This window comes from Homalodisca vitripennis, unplaced genomic scaffold (genome assembly GCF_021130785.1).
Source record: "Homalodisca vitripennis isolate AUS2020 unplaced genomic scaffold, UT_GWSS_2.1 ScUCBcl_7669;HRSCAF=15455, whole genome shotgun sequence".
Taxonomy (NCBI): domain Eukaryota; kingdom Metazoa; phylum Arthropoda; class Insecta; order Hemiptera; family Cicadellidae; genus Homalodisca; species Homalodisca vitripennis.
The window spans coordinates 1-21,117 of NW_025783813.1; the positions used below are offsets into that span (position 1 = coordinate 1).

Sequence of the window (21,117 nt, forward strand, 5' to 3'; positions counted from 1 at the left end):
TTTTTAAAGACCCTTGTGTTGGTGACTGGCTTCTAATTAAATTCCCGGGGTAGAAAAACTATTAAACATTATGTTGGTGTGGTTGAAGATGTTGCTCCTGGCCAAGGACTTTACATTAAGTTTGTCAGAAATGTGGGAAACTTCATTTTTAAGTGGCCTGAACCAGAGGACTAATCTATTGTCGACTACGACCAAGTCGAGAGAAACGTTGGACTGCCAACTTTAAATATTAAAAATTATAGATTAGTATTCTATTAAGTTCAAAATGTAGTTTTGATGCATATAATGTCCAGTAATTAAAATGTAAAAACCTCCTTTGTTGTTTACCTATATGTAGTAACATGTTCATTTTATACTCTTTGTATCAGACATCAATTTTTTTATTCTCCTTGTAATCTGACCAAATGTTTTCAGATCGTTTTCTAACCAATTAGTAATGTTGTTAATTCACATTTTATAATGCATTTATACGTATTAGTGTCCGGTGTTAACAACGTTTTGCCTGGTTGACCAGGACACTTTTTATTGTTTTTACAGCATTACGTTGTTTAATTTTTTTATATATTACTATGAAAAACGTTTTAAGATATTATTAATTAGTTCTTTATTATTGTATTGATGAAATAATTAATAAAAAATAATTGAGCTTCATTTTCGACCCGGGCCTCCTTCAGGTTCTGACAAGTGAAACTCATCGGACGAATCTTTTAATGAAAAATGTCCATCTTCACTTGAACTAGAGTTGTACCTTATCCTCTTTCATGGTGGGACACTTGTCTTGGCAGCTGGGTAGAAGGGCCTGCTATATTTCCTTCTCCATCAATGTCCTGAATGGAAATACTCAGGCCTGGCGAAACGTTGATTTTTTTCTTCCTAGGCACTTTCTGAGACAATGTCCCGTGTCGTTGCTTGGAAAGGAATTCAAGCACAGCTTCACCAAACTAAACTTTTACATTTTATTGTTGGAGATTCTTCAGTATGGTTTTTTTGGATCTTTGGGGAGCTTCTTCAGAAACTTGCTGAGGATCATGTGGAATTATACCACAAGTCCGGAAACCAGATTGCAAGTTCTTTGACTGGTTGTTGGAGATCACCTCACAAAGCTTACTTAAAAGTAGAGGAAATACATGGCTTTGGAACAGATGTTAACCTCCGGTCAGCTTCTAACTTCCACTCAAGTAAGGTCTGTCTCCAAGCCAGCCCATTTCTTTTTAAAAACCCTCAGACATCAAACATACTTAGTTTGGACAAGGTGGACTTTAAAAAACTAAAATCTGTCGAGAGCAACTTATTATCCTTTAAACAAAGGGACATTCTCCTTGAAGAAAGGGCCGCCCTACACTGCAACAAAATTAGAACCATCAGAAACAATAGAAGAATTTTACAACAGAAACATTGAAACATTTAAGGCTTAATAGTTCAAGGAAACCACCCCCAATTAACAACACTTCTTCTTTTTAGTACGTGTCTGCCACAGACTGAAGGAGAACGTGACCCTCTGGCAAAGTTGCTACCAGAAAGAAAGACAAACTTGACTATACTGCACCAGAATGTTGATAGACTTAATAAAAATAAAATAGACATAGTAAACCATCTCTTGCAAACGACAGAACCTGACTTGCTAATTTTAACAGAACATGGAATTAAAGAAAAAAAACCAGCTACACAATACTAACCTCCTTAATTACACCTTAATTACAGAATTCAGTCGACTACATCACATAAAAGGTGGGGTTTTTTTGTAAAGATTCTTTAAAAACATTCGTTGAACCTGTTTCTATTGAAGACATAAGTGTGGAAATGGTCTGTGAAATAACCATGATGGTAGTAAAAATACAAAACAACGTATTTATATAGTTGGCACTTACAGAAACAAAGGTAATTTGGAAGAATCCCTTGAAATAATTTCACAAGCTCTGGCAGTGATACCAACATGGAGTTTGCCCAGTCGTAGTTATGGGGGGACATAAATATTAACTGTCTAATTTCCTGAACGGTGATGGCATCAAGCTTGAAGAAAATGTTGAGAAGCCACAAATATGACCAGAATGTCACTTCCTCCTACGCGAATAACACCAACATCACAGACATCTATCGACTGGTGTTTTTGCACGAACTTGGAAGAGATGAAGATATCTGTTCAAGTGCTAGATGTAGGTATCTCTGACCACACAGCTCAGTTCTGTAAAGTAGTTTGCCAACAATTTGAAACAAGAACACCCGTTTCTGTAAGGCGAAATTTCTCCGAAAATAATTTGTTAGCAATCAAGGCAAAGGTTAGGTCAGGAATCATGGGATCGATGATGTACTTGCAGCCCCAGATATTGACTCTGCCTACAACCTTTTCAGTAACACAGTAAGTATGATAATAAGCCATGTCTGTCCTCTGAAACGATCAAGAGTGAAGAAAAAAAAGAAGAATAAAATTACAGATGAAGAGGCAGAGAGACTGAGGAAGGACTTCCTAACAGCCCAGACACTCTACATACACTACTGGAAAATTTAGAGCATAAGCAACAAAACGCCTGCAAAAAGAAGAGCTTATGATTTAAGGCTATAAAGAATTAAGGCGTCAAGAAATATTTTCCCAAATTGCTCGCTCTGGATAACAAGACCAAGACCTTATGGGAAATAGTGAATAGTGAAAGGAAAGCAAAAACACACCAAAAATCCAAAGCAACTTATAATTCCAGATAGAGAGAAAATCACTGACCCAAAAACCATTGCAGATTATTTTAATTTAACATTCACCACTGCAGCTAAAAATGCTTTGGCTACAAATCCAAGACAATGCTTCACTACAATTACACACAACTACGGTGCCTCCACCTCTGAAACTTAATCAGTCCACAGTAGAAGAAGTGAAAAAAGTAATTTCCTCCTTTAAAAACCAAAACATCATCTGGAACTGATGAAGTATCTTCAAAGCTAATGAAGGTGTGCAGTGAGGAAAACTTGCTGGGACCACTAACCCACCTTATTAATAAGTCATTTGAAGAAGGAAAGTTCCCAACTAGACTAAAATTGGCCAAAGTAATACCTCTTTTCAAACATGGCATTACCTCAGAGGCAAGCAATATTACCGCCCTATTTCTGTGATTTCTAACGTTTTCTAAGGTGTTTGAAAAAGCAGTACTCTCTCGCCTCATGAACTATGTTGTAGAACATGGCATGCTTACAAATCATCAACATGGTTTTATAAAGGGACCGATCCACAACAACTGCTATTACTAGTTTGGTGGAGTTTTATTGTGGATCAACTTGAAGCTGGCAACACAAACAACTGCAGTACTATTAGACTTCACCAAAGCTTTTCGATTTGTCTTGACCACAACCAACTCCTTAAGAAGCTGGAAGCATTTGGGATTTTTGGAACAGCAGCAAGATGGTTTAAAAGTTATCTGACAGACAGGCAACAGGTGGTTGACTTGGTGTGCACAGACAGAGGAACGTCCCGTTCAATAAGATCTAGCCCTTTACTAATACCAAGTGGCGTACCCCAAGGTTCAGTTCTGGGGCCTGTCTTATTTGTTCTTTTTACTAACGATCTCCCAGGTTACTTGGAAGAATTTTCAAAAACCATTATGTATGCAGATGATACGGTTCTACTTTTAGGTAATAAACATCCTGAATTGCTGGAAGTCTCTTCATACACAGCAACGAACATGGCTGTTCAGTATTGCCATAGTAACAACTTGGTAGTCAATGAAGCCAAGACGCAACAACTGGTTCTTTGGAAGAGGAAAGAACGATTTTTGGACCATTGCCAAACATTGACACTGTGGAAGAAGCCAAGTATCTGGGGATCGTAATGGACAATGGAATGAAACGGACACCTCATGTAGGCAAACTAAGCTCGGGACTTTATGTTGTTCGTCGAATAAAATCGATAAGTGATGTCACAGTTGCAAATTACTGCATACTATGCACTCTTTGAAGCACACCTCCGATATGGTCTCACTGTTTGGGGAAAATCAAGTGTAGCCAACTTACAAAGACCCTTTACACACTCTACCTTCTTAGGGCACACTCTACAGAAAAAATGTATCAGGATACTGGCAGGCCTGCAGCCTAGAGGACAGTTGTAGAACATCTTTTGCTGAGCTGTCAATCCTCACTGTGGTTTCATTGTACATCTTAGAAACAGTAATGTATGCTCATGGAAAATGGCTTGACCAGAGGCATTGATTTACATTCTTACAACACTTGTCGAGCAGCAGATTTTACACTACCAGAAACATCATTCAGCATTATTTGAAGAGAAGCCTTCATATATGGGTTGCAAAGCTGTTCAACTCCCTACCTACCGACATTAAGACAGAACAAAAAACCTCAAGAAAAATGCTTGAAAAGATGGCTCCTCCAACATCCTTTCTATTCAATTGACGAGTCTTTAAACTGGAGAGCTTTGAACATCAACCAGTGACTGGACTATCATTTACAAACCTTTGATTTGTATAATTGTTTTATAAAAAATTTTGATTTGTATAATTACCTTTTTTATGACTCTCTTACTGTTCTCAAAGAATATGTAAAATAAAGTATATTGTCTATATGGTCTAAGCACCTTTTAAAGGGCCTAATTAAAAAAGGCTACATCAAGTAACTCCTCCAAATGCAATGCAGGCGAATTTTACGTTGTGTTCTGCACACAATCTGAACACTTCACATGAAAAGTGGGTTGACAAGTTGTCACCTAACATGACCTTTGTCCCCTCCTTATTCTTTGCCCATGGCAAAACTATGGTTTTTAAACCAATCGCTAAATGTGGCCTCGTCAATCCACCCAGTCTTCGATCGGTTGTATCTTACTCCAGGTGGGCCTCCCATGACCCAAGTGTCATAAAGCCTTTCCGCCTTATAACAAACGTATTAATGGAGGCCAGTTAGCTCACCAGAAGCCATCAGTGCCAGCAAAACATGATTGATACGGCACTTTTGGACGAATTCATGATTCTTTCGGGGTATTTTGTGCCCCTTTTAAAAATACATTTCTCCGAGCCCGGATCATCACTAAGGTTGGTCTCATCATAGTTCAGGATATGAGAGGCAGGTATCCCATCAGTAGTGGATTTTAAGTTATAAAAAAATGTTGATAATGTCATCATGGTTCACTTTCGCCCTCCTGAATGTGATATTCCGGCTCATCCGGAGTCTTAGTTCTGGATGTCTGCTCAAAAACCCACTTAACCCACTCTTCGCCAGGAATGTTGTTTTTGAAAACAATGGGATAATAACGTCCTTCTTTTTCTAAATATATAACCCTAACAACCAATCTTAAATCTAACCTAGAGAACGGAAATCCCCATTCCGCAACCTTTTTTCGAGATGGTGAGCACATATTACATCCTCCTCAGTATCATTGAACACTGGTTTTTTTTTTTTTTTTACCGTGAGATTCAGTATATTTCCCGGATGAGTGGTCACTTAATGTGGATTTGGGGAGATTGTACTTTTTAGCAGCAGCTCTCACTGAAAGTTTTTTGTCTTTATTTCCTGTTCGGCTTTGTTAATTAGTTCTAGTCTTTCTTTAGCGGCACTCATATTCACTAATTCACTTTAAAACTGAATTAAGTTAACTTATATAGGATAATAATAATAACTGAAAACTAAAAATAAATAGGATAAACACCAGTACGGGAAGCATATACTGTGCAAACGAAAATGTTAGGTTAACACAATGAAGTACTGAAGTGGAGAATTGGCGGGTAAAGTCGAGACAGTGAAATTGGCGCTAAGAATATCGGCAAAGTCGATTGTGTCCAAGTCAAGAATGGAATTCGTTTAAGTCCAATATTTTTTTTCTGTAATGAATTAAATCATAAAACCATTGATACGTTGGCTGCGATAAAGTAGGGAATCGAATAACATCATTCAGTTTCGATTAAATATCTTACTTTCAATGTTATATGTTTTAGCCAGACAAAATTTTTTTTTGCTGTAAAAACATTATGTTGGTCATACTGGTAGAGAATAATAACTAAACCAATGACAGTTACAGTGATTATACAGTTCTTTTGTACATTTCATAACAATTCAAATGTGATATGTTGTAAAAGGTTATGTTGACTAGTGATTTCACAAGAATTATTTTTTAACGATCGCGGCCTCCGGCGCAGGGCCGTCCGGGTCAACCACCCCCTGTCCGGGTCAAGGCGGTTTTACGGTACACATTTTGTAACATATAATGATCGCAAATTGTCCTGGCTTTTTAAAGTCAAATTCTATCAAACCTGAGCACTACCTAACTGTCAACTGTATTCAAATACAATATAAATAATGTTACTTTTTGTTACCTTCTCACTTTTCCTTCGACTGATCAGCCTGTCGAGACCATTGTATGCTCCAGATGCCACGAACAGGATATTCGTGGTGTCTACCTGCACTGTCTCACCACGCAGTTTTCGTGGTGAGTTCTTCTCAGGAACATTTACGATGGTGCCTTCCAGCATCTGAAATAATTAATTTCCATGTGAAATATGCTTAACACAGCGAAGCACAGATGAACACTATTTTTGGTGATTGAATGGAGTACAGAAAGCTTACAGACTTGGAAACTTTAAACATCATGACAGAGAATAGGCGGAACATATTTCACTGATTTTAGAGTCACTAAACACTTAGCTGCCACTCGGCGTAAGTTAGTCTAGCTACTCAGGAGAATTTTGGGAACTTTACATACTGAGGGTTGAAGTCTGCTTACCTCTCATAGACAATTTTGGGAAGTCTGGTGTGCCCTGGTTGTTTAATGAACACTATTCAAACCTCATAAGAGCCAGCTTTATCAAATTCATATTTCAAGTATAATCAGAACTCTTCTTAAGTTGTTTGAAACCCTAAGAAAGTCAAACCAAACATCCTTTAGTTTTCCTTCTAAAGACCAGTTGGTCATAGCGAGTATCAACACAATCAACGTTAAACTCACAAAAATTGAACTGTGTCCTTCCAAAATATCTCTTAACACTTACTTCCCCAGAGATGCAGTTTCAAGCGGTCTAATCATAAAAATGTGATCAGTATTAATATAGTTTAGACATTTTTGACAAGAACATAACTCTGTGTAAAAAATAACTAAAAAATGTGTTTTTTTATAAAAAAAGTACTTTGATATATGTAGTTTACAAATCCGCAATCCAAACCTGGTCGACACATGAGAAACAGCACACAGCTGTCACTCCAGAAACAAGAAACAGCACATACGTTTCTTTTAGGACTACGTGAAAATCCCCAGTTTCTAATTTAGTCTGCAGAATTTGTGATCAATATTGTTCAAATGTCCTTGTCCAAGTATTTAGATACAACGAATAACTAAATACATTTATTCGTTAAGGATGGCTAGCCCGATTATTTTTCTTATTGATTTTCCTTAAGATATATTTGGAGCAATTGTTTTTATCATGTAACAGTCTGTATACATTAGAAGTAATGATGAGTCGTGAAACATCAAGTGATTCTGAAAGTATTCATAGTGATTGTATATATAATTGAAGTAATGGTAATACGAAGAAAGCTTTGAATATATTACAGTACTTGCTGCTGAAACTAAACCTCCAGACCAACAGTGACGGTCCACACCTACCATACCCGTAATTCTTTCAGATACATATTGCCTCAACACCGCACTGCTGTTTTTGGTAAAAAAACCATCAGAAAACATCAGGAACAATCGACTCAAGAAAGGGACTTCAAGACTAACTAGTGAAAAGACCAATTCACCCCTTGAAGAGTTCCTGACAACGCCAAGCTGAGAAAGTACTGCACTAATATTAAATGACATAAAATATATTAACATTTTTACTTGTGTAATGACGTACTCTCTTTGAATTTTGTGTGACACTATTACTGTACTTCATGTTCATTTAATAAAGGAAAAAAAACTTCAAAACTGTTTCAAAGTCAGCTAATTATTATAATCAAGCAAATGAGACTTGTGACATATGCTAATACTCACCTGCATACACTACTTAGTTAATAACGGTTTCTTCACTGGAAATTATAAACATGTTGCTAAGGAAATTAAAATTTGTTGATTTTCGTGTTGGTAAGAAAAAAAAGAAGGAAACACAACAGCTCATAACAATTAGTTAAATAACTAACTGAACTATAGTACCTTTGTTTTATACATGAGTTGTTTTATTGCGAGATTACAAGTCGTCTGTACACAATAATCAGACTTTACAGGTGAACAGTCACATATCGATACGAGTACCGAGTGGCACAAATTTCATGTGATAACAGCAGTTCTGTGCAATAATCTACAGACACTGTTATCAGGAAAAAATCATACAGAATATAATACAGAAATAGCCTAATTTTGATTAATTAAACTTAAGTATCGAGTGTTTTAGTATTGAAAGATTTTACTACATATAATGTTTGATTCTACTCTGTAATAAAGAATCAGTGTAATATGGTAGAATAGTAGCATCATTTATAATTCCTGTTTCTGTTGTGTACTGCTGGATAGCGTGGAATAAAAATGTTTCTAGTGGATGAAATATCTCGTTTAATACTGTTACATTATCAAAGTTTTAGTCCGTGTCTGCACATTCAATTTAAATGACTGATGTACTATAAGTGTGTTAGTTATACAGCAGATAAATCATTCATACAGAGTTACAGTTCCACTGTATATTCACTACCGACAGTACAAGCACTCACTTTATAGCATCGGCTGAGTTAGTCGTCTCTTGTGTAACTAGACTGTACAAACCTTGAGCATGCCTTGCTGTACCCCCTCGCTCTCCGCCCCACATCCCTCAGCTGATGGATGCCAGGTACAGCTCCTATCTTGTCCACTTCGTCCAGGAACACAATACCTGGCCGACAAACAGAATTAACAAAAAGTGGTTTTCAGTTGTCTAATATTGTTTTATCGTTTGGCTCACATAAAAATTCAATATTAACCCTTTACGCTTGAAAGGCCAGCAGCACTGGCCACACCAAGGTTTGCAGACAGCTCACGTTAGTTTTAGCCGTAGTTCGTCCTCACAACTCGTACGGCCAGTACAGATGGCTACTGTCATTGACAGCTCGACGGCCATATTTGTTGTTTGCCTCCCCAGATCGGAATTATTTTTCAGTATCATCCGTGTTATTTGCATAGTAAATTAAAATGTTTAGAGAAAAATGAAAACTACAAAGTTAAAACAGGGTTCCCACTCAATCTAAATACTTAAATTCACGGTTTTTCACGGTTAAAAAAATTAAAATTCAAGGTCGGAAAGTTTTCATAAACAACGTTACCGGTACAAACAAAATCGTGTTGGTGAGGGGCGAAGTTGAGACGTAAACACTACAGGACACGGCAGAGCGGTAAAATACAAATACAATATAAAACTTCTTCCCATTTGACTAACGATGTCATTGGTCGTGCAGGAATTGACTGGAAACGTCTAAAAGAACGAAATAACAATAGGATTCGGTTACGATGCAAGCAATGAGCGGCGAGCGCGCCCGATTTTATGTGCGATTTGCTACATAATGAATATAACAAGGCATATTATTTTTACCAAAACATCATCATAACAGTCATCAAAGCAATGACAAAGACAAATTTCAATATAATTTAGCATGCACATAGCTCATAATTTTTCTTTAACCTTACAAGTTTGTTGAAATCTGAAGAGAACTTTGTTGACACAGGTTAGACAAGATGCAGGGTGACAGGATTCGTACGTTGGCTAAGGCTAACTCGTTTGAGTCCATGAAGTACACTTGCGTGATTATTAAATTATTTTCTTTGTTTAACACATTATTATTATTATTTCGATCAATTTCTTCCACAGGAAAATTTTCACATAATCACAGGTTCACATTTTAATTAGTACATAAGAAAAGGCAATTTTATTGAAATTTAAAATAACATATAAACGTTAAATGTATAAAAATTATATAAAACTTGTTATAAGAAAAGTTATTTGGTACCAGTTTATACAAAAAAAAAATTATATTTGTACACATAAATAAAGAAATTGATAAAAATGTCTAGAATAAAAGTGAATTACGATTTGCACTTTTTGCAAGTTCCTGTATCTTATCGTCTAACTCAGCTGCCCTTTTCCTGGCGTCGGACAAAACCTGGAATTTTTGTGCTTCCAATTCTTTTTTTTTCTATTGCAGCTTGCTTCCTCTCTTTCTCAGAATTAATTTTGTCTTTAATTTCTTCTCGTTGTTTTGCCAAGTGCTCCGAGTAGTGGGCGTGGGAATTTTTGGCAGCATGAACTAATTCATTAGTGATTTCCATTGCCTCCAATCCTCCTGCTGCTGATACGCCGTCACAAACTTTTCTCAACGCGACTAAACTCTCCTCCTTCAAGTTTTCAACTATACACTGTTTATTGACAGAGAAGCCTCTTTCAACAGAAGAATTTCCGTGAGAAAGTGTCAGAATGAGTTGAATGAAAAAGCTTTAAATCTTTATATCAATTCTCACAATATAAGAATAAGATTGGAGAGTGTCGAGCTGGGGAAACAAAATCTTTCATGTTGAGACATGAAACCAGCTGTTGTCCGAGGATGGGGGAGTGGAGTACACGATATACCCCTCCCCTTCCACTCTCACTGACAGTAGACAACAAAGGTTTATTTTTACCATAACATCGCTGCACACCACATTCAATAAATGAACCTTGTACGATATATTTTTCATCTGCATGAAATGATTAATAGCGTTAACGTAGTCGTATGGAACCCGACAAAATTATACTTGGACGACTTCCTCGATTTGTAGTTTTGTAGTAATAAAGCTTAAACACTACAAAGTTACCTGACGTTTGTGTGTTTCCTGGTTAGAAAAAATGCAATGGTTTTTTTTCTAACGTTTTTATAACATGACGTTTCATTTGTAATATTTTACTAATACATTATACAATTTAAACACAACATTCACCATAAAAGATTTAAAACCGTGTTACACTCGTAATATCCATGCAGCTTAGGAATCATAAAAAATATTATTGATAAGGGAAAACGCATATCACTACCGTTTAATATCTAAAGAGATGAAAAATAAAATTGTTTTCTCAAAGACCTTACTGGTAATTAAAACAGTTATATAGGCCTATAAAGTTATGGTCTCGCTGCGTTAATTGATATGTGTCGTGTAGGTTCTGCTCCGTCACATTATTATACTATTTATATTTACGCAAAACCCTAAATTAATTCAATTTATTGTCCACCATAAATTAAAATTTTTTTATAATTATTACATTGTCTTAACAGTCATTACACACAACGATATAGATATCGTACTGAATAGCATTTTTCTCATTAATATTTAAATAAAATAAGGGATTTAATAGAATGAAAATTAAGTTAAAATGTAATTTAAATTCCTTACATTAGATTAAGGATTTGTATACTTTTTTTTATTTTATGAAAAACAATAATAGACTATATCTGATACAATAAAACTCCAATACGAAAAGTGTTTACATTAAACGACAATCTATCAAGTAATTAAATTGTGTTATTAATCTCGCGTTCAATCAGAGAATGCCTTGTTTACAGCCGCGTAGCGTAGCCAAGGCCCGGAACCTGGCGACAGACAAAGACAGGCCTCACGTGATTTGAGCCGGAAGCGTCATCTCCCACCGGCCCCTTCCTTTTCCTCATTTGTTTATAAACCATATTATCAGTACAATCGCTCAGATAGCAGCACTGTCAAACTTCGTGGTCTATCCCTACATTGCGTGCTACTTTTTACTTTGCAATAGCGAAGGTCAACTTTCCCATATGATCGTCTGACGACGACCCGTGTTGATTTTATTTATTCAAAAGTTGTAGAGATTTTCACGGTATGTAAACAAAATTCACGGCTTATTTAAGGTTTTTTCACGGTGAACGAAATTCACGGCTTATTCCGGTTTCACGGTTTTTCACGGTCGGGTGGGGACCCTGTAAAAATACATTTGGGAAATTTAGCTCCAAAAAAAAAAAAAAAAAAGTTACGTTATTGTTAATAAAATATGTAAATAAAATACTATAAAGTAGGCATTTACAGTTATGTTATACTCACACATGAACTATTTTACATTTTTTATGGAATAAAACATTTAAAAAATACACACCTATGTGTAGTCAAGAATAGTTAGCACACGTAGTCTTGTAGTATCATTTTCTAGGTTTATATCCCTTTTATCACTTTAGTGTACCAAGCACGTCATACGTCTTTTTGCACAGTCAATGTTTAGAAAAGAATTATAGGCCTGTTTAAAATTTACTGCTTTATCTAAAAATTACTTTTTAAAAAACAGCTGCTTGATAGGTTTCATCACTAACCATTCATTATAAAACATAGAATATTAGAAAAATAATTGCTATGTTTAGTGGCCAGTGGTGCTGGCTTTACGAGCTATGGACGTATTATATCTCGGCCAGTAGAGCTGGACATACAAGCTCCAAGGACAAATTATAAATACTGCCTTCGAGTTTATAGGGTTAATCTTAAGTAGAAGGAAGTAAACTTGGAAATTAACCTCATTTGGATAACATTACTTTGTATCACATCACAAAGCTTCCATAAAGCAATGTATATTCGAGGGGACATATCTTCATAGTGACTCTGCTAGCCTAACAAGGGAGCGGTATGCCATCTTTGGTACTAAACAAGGGTGGTGAATTTCCCCAGGAGGACCTGATCGGTCGTTTTCGGCGGTTTATAGAACTGCTAAAACTGTAGACTGGTGGGCCTCGTGGTGTGATTCCAGGGTTGTGCAAAAGGCCCTTGAGGCTTAAGTGCATGGCAGTAAGTAGACCGCCCCATAGAAGAAGAAGAAGATGATGATGAAGAAGTGGCCCTGTTGAATGTTGTATTCATGTAACTGAATTCATGAAAATAAAAGTAATCATAAACAAACATGTTATTTTATTGCTTGATTACTTGTTACTCTTATACCTGCTAGTAAATTTGAATGCTCAAAACTAGAATGCCTACTTTCATGACCTGTGTGATTAATCAGATTTTTTGCATGTTAGTGTTGTAGATGTACGATCAGTACGTATGATTACGGTTGTAATTTTCACTGATTTCTTGATTGTAATTGTGAAATGTATAATAGTCAACAAACTTCATACACTTCACAAATTTATGTAATTGTCAATAAAAAAAGTGTAAATATATACTACAACTAAATAATATAAAAGTATGATATTTTAAATTTACATTTGATTTTCTGAATTAGTCTATATAATTTTTTAAGGATCATAATTAATTATTATAGACCAACATAAAATAATATTTTTCGGTTTTTTTATTTTTATAACAAAAAAACAGGGATTGAGCGTGCATGATTCTCAAAAGAAAAAAAAGCAAAATTTTAATAATTTCTTCTTAAAATTTGCTGGAAAGAAATCCATATTGTAATATAATATTGAATATTAGATTCAGCTTCAATACATCACTATCATAAATGCAAGTTTTAATTTGGTAACAGTGGTAACTGGTTGGTGGTGGATGTGTGTACACTCAGTATCGTCACTCAGCGAGTGATGTGTCGTAGCCAAATCTCGAATCCACCGAATCTTCAACAAAGATTCGGTTTCCAGAATTGATTGGTAGGATTCGACAGTAAAATCTACAGAGATCAGCCGCATCATTAATTACTAACTGATCAACAGTACACAAATTACTAATCGCTAAAACGTGTTTGTGTCGTACTTTATTTAAAAAAATTGATAAATAATAAATTATCTTAATTTTGTAAATAATACTTTGCTTGCAATTCAGTGTTTGTGACATGCATTGTAGAGAGTCTTGCATAAATTCACAACTGGCAGCTAATCCATAGTATGCAAATTACTTATAGATAACCAAGCTAACAAATTATTGTGCTTTTGTCAATAATGTTTTGCTTTCAATTTACATTTTGTATATTTACGTTTGTGCAATTCTTTGTGTCTTCTGTATCTATGTGCAGACATCTCTTCCTCTCTATAAAATATATTATTATGTTTACATCCTAATATTTGGAATTATTAAAACATTTCAAGTTTAAAATACTTTTTATAAGTAATACAAATACATGCTCATATTTTGTTACAGATTAAATACATATACCCTGGAAACCAAATTTAAATGTTTAAATTTAAAGTAAGGTACTAGTTTAAAGTACATGTTTTAGTCTTGAAGTATAGTTATGTTTCTGAATCTCTGCCAATCCCTTTGGAATAGAGTGGTATTCTTGGAATACTTTTTATGTTATTGAACGGTCTCCAAAGGTTTAAGAATTGGATTGGTGATAATTTTGTCTGAATCTTCCTTCAAGGTCATCACATTACTAGAATTAGACATTAGATAATCAAATTTGAGATTAAAAATTCTGAACTTGCTTATCACTATGGTACAGTAAAGTGCTGACCTGCTTGTGCCTTCTCTACACTATAGTTGGCGTCTTGCAGCAGTTTGGCGATGACACTCTCGATATCCTCTCCCACGTAGCCGGCCTGCGTCAGCGTGGTACAGTCACAGATGGCGAACGGTACATCTAGACACTGGGCTATTGTCTGTGCCAGCAGTGTCTTTCCTGCAGGCCATGGAGTTGTCGGTAGCATTACAGTTTAAAGTAGGAATCTCAGTCACAGTTCAGTACCACAATCAAGCTTTGATACAATATTGTAACATTTAATGTCTAAAGGATTTAGTTTAATTTATTAAAAGTGCACAAAATTTACTTAATATACAAAAAAATATTATTTTTATATAACACAAAAAAAATTTAATATTTTTATAGTACTGAAGGTTATAATACAAAAAATCCTCAAAACCACTGATTTACATACAACACTGACCTTAAAAATTGGAACACGCCACATTTACATACTTTCATAATTATATAACAATTGAAGTGAACAATTATCTGATTGCAGAAAAGAAGAGGAGGAACCAAACTTCTCAAATAACAAGTTTTTAACACATTGAGTGCAACCCTATAATGACACAGAACACCAAAACTCCCGAAGAATGTGGTCATGTAAATTTACATAATCAATGTGTTTTTAATTTTATTGTATCATGCAATCGCTAATAATATGTTGTAATTGCGTATTATGGACTTTGATGTCTATAATGTCAAGATAACCAGATCTTTACTAGAACACACTCACAGTATTACATCAGCTTGTTTACAAAGCAGCTGCTGGTGGTGACTTGCATTATTTGTTCATTTTTGTATATGAAGATGCACAAATTTTTGAAAAATATGTACATATATAAAGTATAAGTCATAAACTATATGGAAACTCTAGACTCCATCCCTACCATGTACCACATACCTGAGCCAGTAGGTCCCAACAACAGAATGTTGCTTTTCTCCAGCCTCAGCTCGTGACTGTTGGAGTCCAAGATGTCACTGCCGAGAGGATTGGTTGAGCGATGCTGTCTCTGTTTCTTCTCACTAAACCTCTAGACTCCATCCCTACCATGTACCACATACCTGAGCCAGTAGGTCCCAACAACAGAATGTTGCTTTTTCTCCAGCCTCAGCTCGTGACTGTTGGAGTCCAAGATGTCACTGCCGAGAGGATTGGTTGAGCGATGCTGTCTCTGTTCTTCTCACTAAACCTCTAGACTCCATCCCTACCATGTACCACATACCTGAGCCAGTAGGTCCCAACAACAGAATGTTGCTTTTCCCCTCCAGCCTCAGCTCGTGACTGTTGGAGTCCAAGATATCGCTGCCGAGGGCGTTAGCGGAAGGCTGTTGTCCTCTGCGCACCTCCTGGCCCGCTGAAGGTTCTGGCTGGAACCCTACTCCCAGGGCTGCGGGATTTAGCCCCATATTGCTCAGGTTCAGGAAGTCCACTGTAATACAAAAGTGCTTATGTATTCTTACAACACATTCAATATATTGTTGCAAATCACATGACAATGATGCCATTTTAAACCGCATCTCTCCGATATTAAAAAATATAAAAATAAAACTATTCTACAACAATAGAAATGAAATGCTACGTATCATGTAGTGGTTGTTGTTCCTTGTAAACTAACCGTAATGCATGTTCATACATTCTTATTAATACCATATCAACATCTGGTTTCTGCCTAAAGTGTATAGTTTCACATTGTATATTCAAATATAATCAGTTTATCCAAGTTGACTAACAGTAATATCCTGGCTGGCTTTTACTTGTTCAGACAATCTACATTGGACACATGAAAAAGATGTATCCAGCACAGCGCTAGGTTGAATCAAGCCTTAAATTTACCGTAAGTGTAAATCTAGATCTGATTATGTATAACTGTGTTGAAGCTACATAACAATGGTTTATACATCAAAATAATATTTACGTAAAATTTCATTTTCATTCATTTTTTAAGTTATCATTTATTACTTAAGGACATATAACTTCAGAGTTCTGCTCCACTGGAGAAGTAACTTCATAACAAATACTCAAATAGGAGTTATTTAACCGAATACGTGCAATTTTATGTACAAATTAAGGGTATCTCATTCGAACTCATAGCGTTTCACTTCCAACACACCACACTTCAAATTACCATTATTTTAGTGAACCTGCAGATGGTAATATCTCTCATCACGGAGGCGTTTTGTGCCTGAGTAAATATTGATATTGCCCTGACCGTTTACTCTGCTGAAAGTCACATCACTTCTAACCTCTGTTGGGGAACACGAAGCTGGCGGACTGTCCGCCTATGTTCTGCTCCATCACTGTGACGTCCTGCCTCGTGTTGCTCTGGGCAGGGATATTGTTGTATATCCTCTTGTAATGGTTGTACACGGCCACAGACAACACCTTCTTGGCCTTCTCTTGACCCACTACGTGCTTGTTCAGGTACTCGTAGATCTGCACAGAGATGAGCCACGACCTTAGTAATCTATTCTGTATTGAACATTTACTAAATCTTAGCACTATGCGTACCAACCTATTAGATGAAACTTTAATCTGACTCTTTCTTGGCAAAAGAAGGCGATAAGATGTATTGTGGGAGTTAGGGATATTGAATCGTGTAGACCTCATTTTATAGTCTAAGTATTCTAAAGTTACCCTGTGTGTTCATGTTTCAGTCAATTATGTATGTTAAAGACCATTATGTTGAATTTAATTTAAGAAGTAGTAAACATATACAAAACCAGAAATAAAAACCTTATTGATGAACAATTTGTACGTCTAATTAAATGAAAAGAAGTTACATACATATTGGCATAAAGCTTTTTAACAAATTACCTCTAAATGTAAAGTCTTTGTCTGTAAATAGTTTTTAAATTAGTTCTTAAAAAATGGTAAAAAAAGATTTTCATACTTTAGACGAATTTTATAATGTTTCATTACATGACAAAATACAAAATTTATATTTTAGGTGTAATGATTTATTATTATTATTCTTATAATTATTATTTATTATTATAAATTATTATAATATAAGAATATTTTGTAATTTTTTTATTATTTGTTATATTTGTTGATTGTTAATTTTATTTATTGTTGTTCGTTAATTGTTATATTTGTTCATTGTTATATGTTGTTAATTGTTATATTTAGATTAAAACATGTTTGATAAACAGCAAATTATCTTACATCATCAAATTTAAACTGAAGTTAAATGTCTACTACTATTTTATTTATGTCATTGTGCTACCATTTAATTGATTTATGTGACAAAGCTTATGTGTTATTTAACAGCAATAAACAAATTGAATTGAATTTCTTTTGGATTTCAAGTTCTGCAGTTGTTGCTGACATCTTATCCATATTACAACAGTCTTTTCTTTGAGAATCAAAGACCACATGGAAGAACCTTACAATATCAATCCTTCATACAATTTTAAATGTTAAACTTCCATGCTCAGAAATTTCTTGTGAAATATAAAACATTTTCTTTTTTCCGTTTAGGCCAAGAAGAAAAGGAAACCCCTTAGCCGTAAAAGGACCTTTGCATTGCTTCTGGAGTGACAAGATATTCCGAAGAAGGAACAGGATTTTTCCAGACATTTGCCATCGTTCAGTGGTACAATACAATACGACAACAGAAAAAAACCTTTCATCCTTGAAAAGAAAACTTTAAACTGAAGGATATTCAGGTTAAAGTTGGGGATAAGGACTGTCTCTTACATCTGCCATAAAGAGGGATAGCAAGCACTATATCTCAGTCATGTCATCTAGAAAGAAACAGTTTCTTTGGTTTATATTAAGATAGTTTAATAATATATCACTGTATGGTTTGAATCATGCACTAGAAATTAAATTTACAATAAAGCATAATGGAAAAGCATTACATGGTAATGGTATGGTATAAGCATTTAATGGTAAGCATAAATCATAATACTTACTTTTTTAGGTGGTGGAGGGGGTTTCCTAACGTAAGATGAAGCTTTGGGATCTTCCCGCATCTGCTCCTTCATGCTGCGCTTGCTGTCCACCTCTGACAGGACCATGAAGAAATGATCACACTTGCCGCATTTGACGAACCTGGATGACGCTGGAACACCACAGAGTTCAAATCAAACAAACTTTCTAAGCCATAACCATACATTATATCCACTATTTCAAAAGAATTTACTCCTTATATTTGATTTTGTGTAAGAGATAATCAGCAAATCAAGGTGCTGTGCACAGAGCTACTCCATTTTTTCCTTGAGGGAAAGAGACGATTGTCTCTGCACTTAGTCCTAAAAGGACATTTGCGCCTCCCTTACTTATATTTGTATTCTAAGAATCTGAGACTTTAACAGAAGCCGATCAGATTTGAGGGCTCCTGTCCTCTGATGTCCTTGGGACTGAGGGGATATGATCCTAGGAATCTTTTCCAAATTCTTGATATGGCAGGACAGTTTAGCCAAATATGTTCCGCTGATTCCTCCTCTTCTGCGCAGAGTCTGCATTCATCAGTCTGGCTAAGACCCACCTTCATGAGGTGTTTTTCTAAGGGGACTATGTCCTGTCAGCATCCCTATTATCATTCTTATATCCTCCTTACTCTGATCTAGGAGAGATGCCCACCCTTTAGCATAAGGAGAGATAAAAATTTTTTATTGCCTTAATTCTGAGGCCCTACCCAATTAAAGTTTCTTATCCTCTTTTCTTAAGACTCCACTCCCCTTTTTAGCAAGGGTATCTGCTTTTTTCATTTCCATGAATGCCCTCATGGCCAGGCACTCAACCGACTGTTACTCTATTTAAGGTACTCAAACGAACAGGTATCAAGTGCCTTCAGTGTAGCCTGGCTGTCAGAAAGTATTAAGTATTTTGCTCCTTTTGGCCTTATTTGTATGAGTCTTCTGGCACATGATTCTACTGCCATGACTTCCGCTTGGAAGACTGTGGACGTGTTTTCCCAGAGGCACTGCTAGGTTAGAGCTACTCCTTATTCAGCGCACATGTAAAATGCCTCGCCTACTACGATCAATTTCATGATATCTTCATTTACCAAACTGCCATAAAAATCTCCTGATCCAACAAGTTTTGTTGATAAATTGGATCCGCGTCCTGATCGTCATCTTCCTCAGAAAAGTTACAATGCTGAATGCAAAGTTATACATCCAGACAAACTTAGAATTGATAAAATGTCCTGTGACTATTACAACTAATTCCTGTCGTAGTAACTGAAACACAATCAAAATATGAAATACAAAAATTACAATAACTTCAGAAACGCAGTTGAAAAATTAGAAAACACTAACGTTCTGTTTCTAACATCCTGATAGCAATTCAACATGTGATTTTGTAATAACTCCTCAGTTTACAGTCAAGAGTGCAATAACAATCAAACAGTACAACTGTGAAGTTGTAGTAGTTGAAATAAACACTATAAAAGACTAACATGTATTAATATATAGCTGTCAGATGTTGAGTAATGAAGCATCTGTTTGGAAACATGAATAATACAGGCATGCCAGTTTAATGCAAAAGCGGAGTTGCTTGTGTAAATACTGTGAACATTCATAATAAATAGGCATAGTTCCAGGACCGAACTCTGGGGAACACCATAACTGAGGTGCCTCTACATTTTTATTTGTTCTGTTATAGGCTATTTCCTACACTCTGGGGATGGTTAATGCTGAAACATGTGTCATAAGGGTATTAGTTTTATCCTATCAAAGGATTTTAGTTTACTGAAACATGAAAAATAAATGTTTACCATGGGCTTTAGTTTAATTTTCATATTAACCAGTATTACAGTATTAAACCAGTACTACATTTAGAATGGCAGCTTTATCTAGACAGCATGGGATTTGCACCAAGATACCATAAGATTTTGTTTAATTTATTTATCGAAATAAAATTTAAAACATTTTTTTTTTTTAGATTTTTTACAAAAAGTGGAGTTTTGTTATGCAAAATTTCAAACGGTGCAGTGAAATAATCTTAGAATTAAAGCTGAATTCATTCTTTAAACAAGTAAATTGATCATGTTTCTGTAACGGCTGATAAAATGCCAGCTCAGATCACATTGCTTATAAATACATTGACATTAATGGGGGAGGACAACAAAGACAGACCAAGAGTGGGGTGCTCACACATGAAAGTCTCGACGTGGGTTGTCGGGTCCCCACACTTGGGACAGATGAGGTGTCCGTCAGTGCCCTTGCCCCCGCCGGCAGACTTCCGATGGTCCTTCCCGGGTGACTCACTGCCTCCACTTCCTCCCTCCATCGACCTCAGTCTGAACGACGTCGTCAACAGTCCCCGCAGTGGACCTCCTTTCAGCATGTACAACCTCAGACCTGGAAAATTAAGTCAAATCTAGAACTAGTTTTAGCTTTAGCCTAAGCAAACTGACAAATGTTCTTTCAGGCTGAAGTCACAGCCCTTGCGGAATCGAGAATTAATGTGGAAAGAGGCTACAAAGGCAAAGAATCTACAATAACTCAGACAGCAGGGCTGCTCTGGAGGCCTTGCCCAACCACGACTGTATTTCAAAGACATTATGGGAATGCCATAATGTCATGGAATTACTGGTAAAAACCAATAAAATTATTCTAACATGGGTGCCTGGGCATAAAGGAATCACAGGTAATGAAGGGGCAGACAGTTGTGCTAACTTAGGAGCCAATTGTCCTCTTACTGGTCCTGAACCAATGTGTGGGGTTTTCATATAACTTAGCACAGAGCTCAAATTGCAAAGTGGGTGTTTAACAAACACTGACAACACTGGAG

General features: G+C 35.9%; 1 protein-coding gene across 1 annotated transcript; it reads right to left on the reverse strand.

Annotated features, from left to right (window-relative positions):
- Window positions 1-6,296: 6,296 nt before the first annotated feature.
- Window positions 6,297-20,684, reverse strand: LOC124374266 (ATP-dependent Clp protease ATP-binding subunit clpX-like, mitochondrial; the record flags this gene model as incomplete). Its single annotated transcript, XM_046832512.1, is given in 9 exon segments — window positions 6,297-6,452; window positions 8,714-8,743; window positions 8,746-8,819; window positions 14,361-14,525; window positions 15,274-15,508; window positions 15,672-15,802; window positions 16,617-16,806; window positions 18,291-18,439; window positions 20,460-20,684. Coding segments are annotated over 9 exon segments (1,355 nt in total), but the record flags the coding sequence as incomplete, so codon positions are not given.
- Between the last annotated feature and the right edge of the window lie 433 nt (window positions 20,685-21,117).